Source organism: Hakea prostrata, chromosome 3 (genome assembly GCF_041222555.1).
Source record: "Hakea prostrata isolate BN-2017 chromosome 3, UWA_Hpros_2, whole genome shotgun sequence".
In the NCBI taxonomy this organism is placed as follows: Eukaryota; Viridiplantae; Streptophyta; class Magnoliopsida; order Proteales; family Proteaceae; genus Hakea; species Hakea prostrata.
In genome coordinates this window covers 5,284,962-5,295,465 of record NC_142602.1, presented here as the reverse complement: position 1 = coordinate 5,295,465, position 10,504 = coordinate 5,284,962, and the positions used below count along the sequence as shown (strand labels likewise).

The 10,504-nt window shown below is 37.0% G+C and overlaps 2 protein-coding genes across 3 annotated transcripts; one reads left to right on the top strand and one right to left on the bottom strand.

Annotated features, from left to right (window-relative positions):
• The first annotated feature begins 400 nt into the window (after window positions 1-400).
• Window positions 401-8,090, top strand: LOC149020274 (agamous-like MADS-box protein AGL65). 2 transcript variants are annotated; one of them, XM_089148380.1, is made up of 12 exons: window positions 401-662; window positions 1,145-1,481; window positions 3,160-3,219; window positions 3,347-3,365; window positions 3,540-3,604; window positions 3,717-3,732; window positions 3,831-3,892; window positions 4,611-4,707; window positions 5,155-5,202; window positions 5,295-5,422; window positions 6,121-6,484; window positions 6,907-8,090. In XM_089148380.1, exons 2-12 carry the CDS (start codon window positions 1,297-1,299, stop codon window positions 6,922-6,924), a joined length of 1,062 nt encoding a protein of 353 aa, XP_089004506.1. In that variant the 5' UTR covers window positions 401-662; window positions 1,145-1,296; the 3' UTR covers window positions 6,925-8,090. The 2 variants fall into 2 exon arrangements, with proteins under 2 accessions (XP_089004506.1, XP_089004505.1); XM_089148379.1 differs by having other exon boundaries at window positions 1,110-1,481.
• On the bottom strand, window positions 7,445-8,613 carry LHCA4 (light-harvesting chlorophyll-protein complex I subunit A4). Its single transcript, XM_089148381.1, has 3 exons — window positions 8,345-8,613; window positions 7,836-8,251; window positions 7,445-7,743 (listed from the first exon to the last, which is right to left on the bottom strand). Exons 1-3 carry the CDS (start codon window positions 8,548-8,550, stop codon window positions 7,607-7,609), a joined length of 759 nt encoding a protein of 252 aa, XP_089004507.1. The 5' UTR covers window positions 8,551-8,613; the 3' UTR covers window positions 7,445-7,606.
• Between the last annotated feature and the right edge of the window lie 1,891 nt (window positions 8,614-10,504).

Sequence of the window (10,504 nt, the reverse complement as noted above, 5' to 3'; positions counted from 1 at the left end):
GGGTAATTCGTTGAAACGAAAATTTATGGGGGCTAATTTAGTAAATGAAACAAAGTCTAGGCTAATCTTGTAATTCTCCCTCGCATCAATCGGTTGTCCTATGATTTGTTAGGTCTATGGGAACACATATGAATTTCCCAAGAATTCTTTATTCCAATTTTACCCTTTCTCCTTATCGTTTCAGTAAGACGTGATATCGGTATCAGCCGATCCGTAACCGGTAACTCAAACAATATATTGGAACTCATGGAAGAAATCACCAATTCGAATGCTAATTAAAAGAAGATTAACTAATTAATTAATACCTAAAAGGGGGGCTTAATCAGAAAATTTTAAAAATTCAGATGTAAGGATTAGGGAATCTGTAAGTGCGTGTCGGAAATCGGGATATTTCGGGTCTTAACAGTTAAGCGTTTTTGGTTGAGAGCGTTCGATGATTCTGTGTAGGAGGGTTGAAGAACAGGAACTTCGTCCGTTTGAATCTCGTGGTTCTTAAAATCGATTTCTAGCCCTCTCTATCCGTCACTATTTACCAATTACCATTTCTTTTTAAGTTTTTTAATTGTCGGGTAATTTTGTTGGTTGGTCTGGGAATTTCGGACGCCACCCGATTCTCTCGCTCCCCTTAAAGACCGATTTTGCAGCTCCTCCGGTCGTGAGTTGTAAGCTCTACAATCTCTATACGCATTCTTTTATTTCTTTCAATTTTTTTTCCTTTTTTCTTTTATTATTATTGTTGCCTGTAAATTGTTTCTTTTGCTGGATTTAACGAGTTTGTTTTATCTGTTGCTTTGGGGGATTATATAGTTTTTTTCATGATTTCATTTGATTTTTTTGTTCCCTCTGTCTGAGGTTGGAATCTCTATTTGAATACTGTTGCTTGATTTTGGTTGGCATTAACTGGGGTGTTTTCCCATCTGGTTTTGCAATCCACAGTTTTGTTTGTGGTGAATTCAACCATGGATTTTGAATTTTTGATTGATTGAGTCACTCTTAACCAATAGTGCGTCTTTTTTTCTTAGAGGTAATCTCGTTATATCTGATTCGGGTTTAGATTTCTGGTGGTCGATGCCTTTAATGTCTCTGTGTGTTTCTTATGGGAATTCAAGTTGTTGGGAATGCGAGTTTCTGTTGCATTCTTCAGGGAACTGTGTCGATGCAAATATACGAATGCTTTAACGTGGGAAACATGAAGAGGAAGGCAAGATATTAGCTAGCATCTTGAAGGGTTTGTGAGAAGGAATTAAAGATTCGCGGTGAAAGAAAAGAAAGAAAAAATAAAAAAACAGGTTCAGGATGGGGAGGGTCAAGCTGAAGATAAAGAGACTGGAGAATACCAGTGGCAGACAAGTGACCTATTCCAAAAGGAGGGCTGGGATCTTAAAGAAAGCTAAAGAGTTATCAATATTGTGTGACATAGATATTGCCCTTCTCATGTTTTCGCCAACGGGAAAGGCAACTTTGTGTCTTGGAGAACGAAGGTACTCTTTTTCCCTGTTGCCAGAAATTTTTAAATTTGATTTTGTCTCACGCTGAGTTTTTTGAAAATATAGGTTTCTGCTTTAATGAGAATAGAGAAAACAATTTCACTTTATTCATGCCTATGAGAGACAATTCTTCTGATGTCAATTATGAAGTCTGCCAATTTCCACCCACGTCTTTTATGTCCACGTTTTGTCATTATTGTCTGCTTCTACTGATTCCTGTAGTATTTTTAATTGCCAAGACAACATTTTGGTAGCTCTGTGTTTGCAACATACCAAGATTGACATGAGGTAGCCGCAAATGCAATTGCTGTTTGTGTTCCATGGCTAGAATTGGCTGGAGTTAATTTTTGTTTGCTGCTAATGACAGAATTGACTGCTCACCATCTTGACTGAAAGAACTGTTTGACTGGCCTAGATCACATAGTAAATAATCATTTGAAAGCATGAATTAAGAAATGTATGGACTGGGTGCAGAATGAGTTAAAGAGGCTAGAGAAAAACAATGTTGTTATAGTCTAGTTTTACCTCCTATTGTTCCTATTAGATTCAGTCAGATTTTTATCGAGAGTTACAGTGTATTCTGTGTTTTTGTGTGTGTGTGTGTGTGTGTGTGTGTGTGTGTGGTGGTAGAACAGTGTATTCTGTGTTGCATATCAGAAAGTCTGCATCTAAAGAAGGGGAGAACAATAAGGAATCAAAAGGAAAATCTTCAATAATTTCCTCCTGTCCAACCATCCCTATATCTGGTTCCATATATATATATATATATATATATATATATATATATATATATATATATAGGATGAGATTCAGGATTCAGGGTAAAAGGGATGGGCAAGGGCTTAGAACCCTTCTACCTGGGCAAGACATTAGAGTGATGAGTCTGTTCGCACTTCGGAGTAAAGAACCAGAACTAATACATAACCTTTCGGTTATTACCCTAACATTCGTTCTTATTCTTAAGTTGAATTCAGCTTAATGGATAGACAGATTGCTTTACCGAAACCAGATCGAGAGAAATGAAACTTATATATATAAAATAAATTTTAATTTAGATTGTTATTTATTATTATTATTATTATTTTTTAAACATGAGAATAAAATAAAAATAAACCTGTTATATATTCATTCATTGCTTGTGTCTCCATATATTTTCCTATGTTCTGCAAATTTAATGAAGAATATGATTTGTGTCATTTAGTTGTATTCTGTCTCGATGCAGATGTAAGAAAGGTTAGTGTAAATTGTGTGCTAGTTGAATCATGAAATCCATGCTTTCTAATTGAAGCCTGTTTCTGTTTTTATTTTATGCAAGCATTTTCTTGTTTCCAAGTAAGATATGCTTACTTGGATTAACTGTACTTGGGTACACTCAGCTTTTGGGAATCAGTTCACCCGTAAGGGTTTTGATTTGCCCGATACAAGCACCATATGCTAATTGCAGAAACACTCTTCTTGAGAGCCGCAGTTAGTCTAAATTCAAAATTTTGTGGATCTCTCCTTCCTTTCTTTTCTTTATAAGTGATTTAATTGCCCATATAATATGCATGAGCTCACTTCTCTATAATGCCTACTGTCACTTCTACACAACCAACATAAGTTTTACTTCTTATTCATCATTATTATTTGAATCTTTGACTGACAAATCTGGAGTTTTCTATTTTATGTTCAGTACCATTGAAGAGGTCATAGCAAAATTTGCCCAACTCACTCCACAGGAAAGGGCAAAAAGGTACACTGAATTTCCTTCTGAATTGGAAGTTGGAACTATCCATTTTTCATTTTTCTATTTTTTTTAGAGGAAGGATCGTATATTATTAGAAGTAGCGATTAATAACTTCCAGTGTATTTTTTTACAGGAAGTTGGAGAGCCTTGAAGTAAGTCTTTCTATCAGAATTTATCCTTCTACAGTGCACTAGATTACACTTGCTCAAAAAACCCAACCACCCCCTCCACTCCCCCACTGAAAAAGAAAAAAGAAGAGTAAAGTTGGGTTTTGAACTATCATTATGGTATCATTAAAATATCTTGCTCTTTATCTGAGAATATAGGCACTAAAGAAAACATTTAAGAAATTGGATCACGACGTAAATATTCAAGACTTTCTGGGCACAAGGTATGTAATGATTTCAGTCAAGTTGGAACTCTTCCTCTGAAAAAACCCAAACTTTTGTTGTGCCGCTTGTTAGTTAATAGAAAATTAATATTCCCCTTCTGGTTTCTTGCAGCACCCAAACAATTGAGGTATGCATCAGGAATGAATCAAAAATATACTTAAATGTCCACTGTTAGAGCTTTCATGTTCATAATATGTTCTGTTTGGCTAAATTCTTTTGGGACAGGAATTGAGTAATCAATCGAGACTATTGCAAGCTCAACTGTCAGAAGTACACAAGAGATTGAGGTTTGTAATTGGAACCTGCTATAATTAATTTGTGCTGCTTTTGTTTTGGTTTCTTGTATGGTTAGTTTAGACATGAATCCTGCTATGAGCGTACTGTATAAACTTCCTGTTACAAATATATAAAAGTTGCACTCCTTTTCTATTACAAAATCTTTGTTTTGTGAGGAAGTTTTAAGAGAGGATCCAATAGTCGGTGGTGGAAAATGAATTTGATAGCTATTCTAATGATCTTATATGGAGGTTAATTATTTACTATTTAAGGTTTATATGGGCAAAAGGTAGCTGGAGCTTGAAATGTTCCTCTAATAGCATGAGCCCAATCTTATTATTTATTTTTCATTCTAATAGCTGGAGCTCTAGGTGAATTTTAATGACCTGAGCTTGGTCATATTATTGTTATTGCATTAAGAAAGTGAGGTAAAGGTAGATGAAACTGTACATGTATCAAAAAATTCAAGCTTTTGTTTTTTTTCTTTTATTGTAAATGACGTTTCATGTTTTCTATTTTTTGTAAAAGAATTACACCATTCCTGTTTCTACTTTACATGATAGTGTTGAGATATGTTCTAATATCATGTGACGTACAATAGAAGTAAGATACTAGTGGGAGGTGTTTGGCTTAGAAATGCATTGTCTAGTACAGAAGTATTGCCAGAAACAAAAAATGTTCTGATCGATTGCCATCAGATAATAATGATATTATTTTCCACTCTTCCAGCTATTGGACTCATCCGGATAAGATCAATGACCTAGAAAATCTTGGGGCACTGGAAGAATCACTCAAGGATTCGGTAAACCGAATTCGAACACATAAGGTATTCCATTTATTCTGTACGATCGGTGCATTCTGTCGGAACCATTTTCTTATGATGTATGATGTATTTCTATTGGGAATTGAATATTATATTAGGTAATTGAAGAATTCATATGGAGTCATTTACTAGGTACAACCCTTCTTTAATAAATCTTTCAAGTCAGAAGATAGATTAGCTTTAATACATTCACATTCTTTCTTGGTATGGTAATGGATAACTTCCACGTTTACTACTCATTTAGTAGCCAGTGTGAAATGGATTCATCTGTGGAATACTTGGATATGGAAGTTGACATGTCTGATCTCTGCACTGTTAAATATGCCATACATATGGGCAACAAAGAGTGGAGACTTGCCATTTGACATGCACCACCTTAAAATAACCTAGACCGCCATGAATCTAATCCAATCTTTGTATACTTTTTTGTCATTCTATATTTGGTTGCAGGAAATTTTCAGAAGGCAGCAACTTATGTCTCTGGAATGTGCTAGTCAGGTAATGAATTGTGTTTCTGTTATCTAATTATCTTTGATTATTTATTAGTGCAAGCAAGGGGAAGTTCTTACATGGTGTTTATTGTTTTCCAGTTCCAGAATGGGATACATTTACCCTTGGGAATGGGAAATGAGCCGCAACCACAACCAATATCGTGGCTTCCCAGTAATGACAATCAACAAATGATGTTGCCAGAGGACCCAAACCTACTTCCTCAGAGGTAAGATGGCTACTTCTATCAAGCATCTTAATTCAAATCTACATTTCCCCCCCCCCCCCTAATGTGTGTGATTTTCTGTAAATATTGCAATACATATCTGTTTGAAAACTTACGCAAAGTCAGAGACTCGAAAAAAAGGGGATAGTCTAGAAGCCTAATTAACTAAAAATATTTCCAAACCAGGTGGAAACTGTTTCTTTGATTCCCTTCATGAATATCTTGTTCTTCACTGAGCGGACTGTTAGATCCTCATGTAGACTGGTTAAAAATGTTTTGACTAGGATCATGACTCTCTTGTTTGACTGGAGAAAGAAAGGACCTCCAAAAGTACTGCTTGTATAGATGTGATTCAGATGTGCAGAAGCTCCACTATTTTAATTTGAGAATGTTCTCATATAACATTTTTCTATTAATATTCACTTTGGCAAAGTTTTGAGTTGCTTAGTTGGACACTAACTGCTCTTGAGGTTCTACATTATATGATGCCCTTTGCCTGTGACTGATTAGGGAATCACTCCATATATTGTTTGCTGCCCCCCCCCCCCCCCCCAAAAAAAAAAAAAAAAACCAAGCATGCATTGATATATGTGAATATTAAATGGTATATAACAACTTGCATTTGATGTTTTTGTTCTCATCAGCAGTTATTTTTATTTCTGTCCATCGATCTTTGTATGTGTTTCTATTGTGGTTTCTAGAGATCTGGACTGCTCAACAGATCCCTCTCTTCCAAGCTACTCTGGTTATTTTTGCACGGGCAAACAAGCGGATGTTGACAGTTCAGTGCAAGAAGGTGGTGCCATGAATGAGTTCAATAGAAATGCATGTCTGAGGCTACAACTAGGTGGGCAATATTCATACCCACCTTACAGCCTCAATCTGCTCAATGAAAAGAAATTCAAGCACGGTGCAGATATAAACATACAAGGAGACCCAGTGGATTATCAAGTTAATAATGGCTATGATCCAGCTAGACAAGCTTATGACCCCAATCAAGGAAGTTGGGCTTCCACATCTGGTTCTTGTCCTGATGGCTTGTTTGATGGCCATTCTTATCCGCCGGTAGGCATTTGATAACATGCTTCATTTTTATAAATAGGGTTTCAGGTTCTTTATTCCTGGTGGTGATCCTTGTTCCTGCCAGTACCACTAAACTATTAAGTCTATCTAAAGTTGCTGAAGCTTCCCAGGTAAAGATGGCATCCCAAGCAATCCCAGTATAAAGGACTTTGTGGCGCCATATCAGATTGCTAGGAATTGCTACTTTCATGTGATGTTAGCAATCTGATGGATGATACATGGTTTCTCAAATAGTCCAAGAGATTAACCTTAGAAATGAACTTAAAAGGTCAAGTAATAGAACAATTTGATCAGTATCTTCATGAAGATCCAGAACGGGATTAGCCGAACAGCTTGGAGTGTGTTTCCAAATTTCATGAAGACTACCTTCCAATTTTAAGATGCTCTTTACTTGTTTCTTGCAGCAACCAAATGGAGTTTAGAAATGTTCATCTATTGGCTTGAGTTAAAAGTGTAGCCCGAGGGCATCTCAACCAAAATTGGGCATGGAAACCTAAGATCAAGCAGTTGTTGATGATGAAGAAGATTCTCCTCAATCATCAGAGGTAGAATATGGAAATCTGAGCAGTTTAGTGCAACTACTGTACGTGTACATTAACGTGACGTTCATCAAGTTCAGAGGACGGAAGGATGCAAATTTGGTCTTTTTGAGCTACTAAGATCGGGAATATCGCTTCATCTGTATAGTTACTCATATATAACAAAATTATCAATCAATTTTTGTCTTCATTTTCTTTTACAGTTTTACTTATAACAGAGGAGGTAGAGGTTGATGCCACTCCTTCATTCTTTCTCAGTAACATAAATTGTAAAGTGGATTTATAGTAATAACAATGATTCAGATAAACATTTTTCCTCCTTTTCTTTTTTATTTGTGCATTTGTTTCTCTTGTTCCCTGTTTCAGACTCCTAATGTTAGACCTAGTAGAGAGCAGTAGCAGATATATGAAATTGATAAAATTGAAGCAATAATACGTTCTTAGAATACCCTGTACATTGAAGATTTTGTCTTCTTACATTGCAGCTCATCATCCCCGCCCAAAATCTTTTCACTCATGATTACAGATGTAACAGATCACCAAGTCCTCCTCTCTCTCATTTGATTCAGTTTCCTGCGAATGTTTGGACGATTGTGTTGTGCCATGGGTCAGAGAGGTGCTGTAGGAGGTTATCGAAGGGTCCCTTACCAGTCACGTTGTGTTGAACAACAAAGCCCAAGAATGCAAGCATCGCCAGCCTCCCTGCAAAAAACACATGGATCAGGTTAGTTTCAAGAATACTTGAATGAAACTTTTTTAATTCTGGTTCTCTGAGCATAAATGGAAAGAGTTACCATTGGCAAGCTCCTTCTCCTTGGCCTCTTGAGTTGGTGCAAAATTAAGGGGGTTGAAAATCCCACCAGGGTATCCCACCTCATTGGGAGGCAAGCTGTAGTTCTTGAAGATAGGATCTTGGTTGACACTTCCAGGGTTCTTAATATCTTGCCACCTTCTGATCTCCACATAGTGGAACAGGATGAACTCAATCACAAAGAGGGTGGATGAAGAAGCAAAGTATTCAGCTTTCCCTGCATCATACCATTTTGGAACATTGATGATACCAATTGTGGAGAAGACTTCTGGCAGCAGCATTCCTGCAACACCCAACATAGCCCACCGCCCGTTGACAAGCTCTGCCTGAACAAACCATTTCAAGTTCTCAGGGTCCTCTGCAAGTCCAAGAGGATCAAATCCATTGTCACCTGGGAGGCTGTATTCAATATCAATAGTTTACCTGTTAGACTTGAGAAATCTTATCATATGATCATAATATCATTATACAGTAATGGATCCATGAATTTACCTGCCATTGAGATACCCTGGAGAGGCCAAACCCGGCAACCACTCACCCTTGGCTTCAATCTTTAACGAATTTGGAGCTGATGAAGCAGCTCTTCTCACGGAGAATCCTCTGGTAAGTCTGCCTGAAGAGCCTGTGAGGAACTTTGCTCTAGACTTGCATGGCTGCTGCAGACCTGCCAGAGAAGCCTGTGTGGTGACGGTTGCCATGTTTTCCGACGACCTGAAGGATTGAGGCAATATGTGGTGGTTGCAGTGGTAGTGACTCTCAGAATCGTCCTTTTTGTAATTGTGCGGTGATGATCTTGTGGTCTGCATTCATGAGTGAAGATTAACGGTCGGATTGAGGTATCAGTGGATGTTCAATGGTTGAGATGCGGTGACAGGTTACTCTAACCAATGGGAAGCTCGCGCTCCTTATCCTTGACTTATCTCGGTGCGACACTGCGATATCCAGAAATCTCTTTCTGTGTCGCTGTTGGTTAAACAAAAATCTAGTGGATCGATCACACATCCTTTCTGCTACATGTAGGCAGATTCTTTCATCAATTATCCAATAGATTTCTGACAGGTGGCAGGATGATGGTGTTTCTGAGTCTGGATAACTGAGTCATCGGCACTCCGTACCAAGGGCTGATTTTCATTTTTTTTTTATTTTTTAAATCAGTAGAAAATTTATTTTGAATCAAAATATGAAAAACATTTGGTAATCATTTGCTAAAATAGATTTTATTAAAAAGTACGTTTGGCAATAAAAAAGGAGGACTGAATTTATCGCTTTTTATAACCATTACAATTTACAATTGCATATGTTTTAACAACCACCACAAAAAGAAAAACAGAAGAAAGCTATTTTCATAGAAAAATTAGATATAAGTTGGGACCTGTTTTTGACTTTTGATTTTTTTTTTTTTTTTCAACATTTTTAAAATAGAAATAGGCAGTATAAATTGTACCAAACGCTATTTATTTCTATTTATTTGGAAAAAATTCAAAAATGAAAATCTCGTCAAGCACTGCCCAAGACGTAGCAACTCACACAACTTCCCCCGCACACTTACCAAGCCCAAAGCCCACAAGAGCCAGCACATCCCAGCCCAACCCATCATTCAAGCCCACTTAAATTCGTTCTAAACCGTTCTAAACCGTTCTAGCCCCACTGCTAAAAAATTAGGCAAACTACTTTGTATTAAAATACTCTAGCATTCACTTTCCTATAATATCCGATGGTCAATTAAAATCAAATGAAGTTAAGGAAATATCAATCTAATTGTCTCCTAATTCCTTCTCTCCTCTTCTTCTTTTTTTTTTGAGCATGATGGAAAACTGAACATATACATCAATGACCAATCAAAGGAACATGGCCAATAACTTGAGCTCCTAAACCGAGTAGGTTTTCTGAGCTAGATGATCCGCAACACAGTTGAATCTTCTAGAAATATAAATGGGCTTAAAGCCCAAAAACCTACTACCTATAAATTTGATATCTTCAATTACAGGTAGTATAAAAATAGGGGGTAAGGTTGTCTTAGATAAGTAATTCACTAGAAGTTGAGAGTCAATTTCTATCTCCACATATTCAAAGCCATTTGCTATAGCTTCTAACATCCTTGCTCACATGGCCTCGGTCTCACCTACAATCACAAATGAGAATGATTTGGGAAGAGATGCTGTGACTAAAGACTTTCCTTTCCAATCTCTAATGATGATCCCCATCCCTCCCTTCCCTGGTTGATGCCCAACAAAAGTGGTTTGGATGCTTCCAAACCATTATTTCCTCCACAATATTTCTATTTTCAGTCAAGACACTTTGATTCACCTTCTTGGTTAATGAACAAGATTCTGAGTGAGTTTGAATCACCGTTTGCATTACTTCCATTGGTGATTTCAAAGTTTCGCCAATTACCCATGAATTTCTAGCATTCCACAAATACCACAACATGAAAAATATTAGGCTTTTCACTTTTTCTCCTTCCTTCTTCTTTAGAATTTGTAGATCTGCCCAAGTCTTCATCCAATCGGCCATTGTAGTGAGTTCTCCATGAGGGCTTCTCCATAATAATGGGCTATCAAACCACACTGCTTTAACAAATTCATAGTGAAGAGGAGTATGAGTAATGGTTTCTTCTTCCACTCCGCAGGCCTCACAAAGTTGGTTCACTTT

Excerpts from the sequence above, each read along its gene's own strand:
- LOC149020274 (XM_089148380.1), top strand. The coding sequence starts at position 1,297 with ATGGGGAGGGTCAAGCTGAAGATAAAGAGACTGGAGAATACCAGTGGC. Across the intron at positions 4,708-5,154 it reads ACCGAATTCGAACACATAAG|GAAATTTTCAGAAGGCAGCA; the intron begins GTATTCCATTTA and ends ATTTGGTTGCAG. Across the intron at positions 5,423-6,120 it reads CCAAACCTACTTCCTCAGAG|AGATCTGGACTGCTCAACAG; the intron begins GTAAGATGGCTA and ends TGTGGTTTCTAG.
- LHCA4 (XM_089148381.1), bottom strand. The coding sequence starts at position 8,550 with ATGGCAACCGTCACCACACAGGCTTCTCTGGCAGGTCTGCAGCAGCCA. Across the intron at positions 8,252-8,344 it reads CCAGGGTATCTCAATGGCAG|CCTCCCAGGTGACAATGGAT; the intron begins GTAAATTCATGG and ends TATTGAATACAG. Across the intron at positions 7,744-7,835 it reads GGAGAAGGAGCTTGCCAATG|GGAGGCTGGCGATGCTTGCA; the intron begins GTAACTCTTTCC and ends TGTTTTTTGCAG.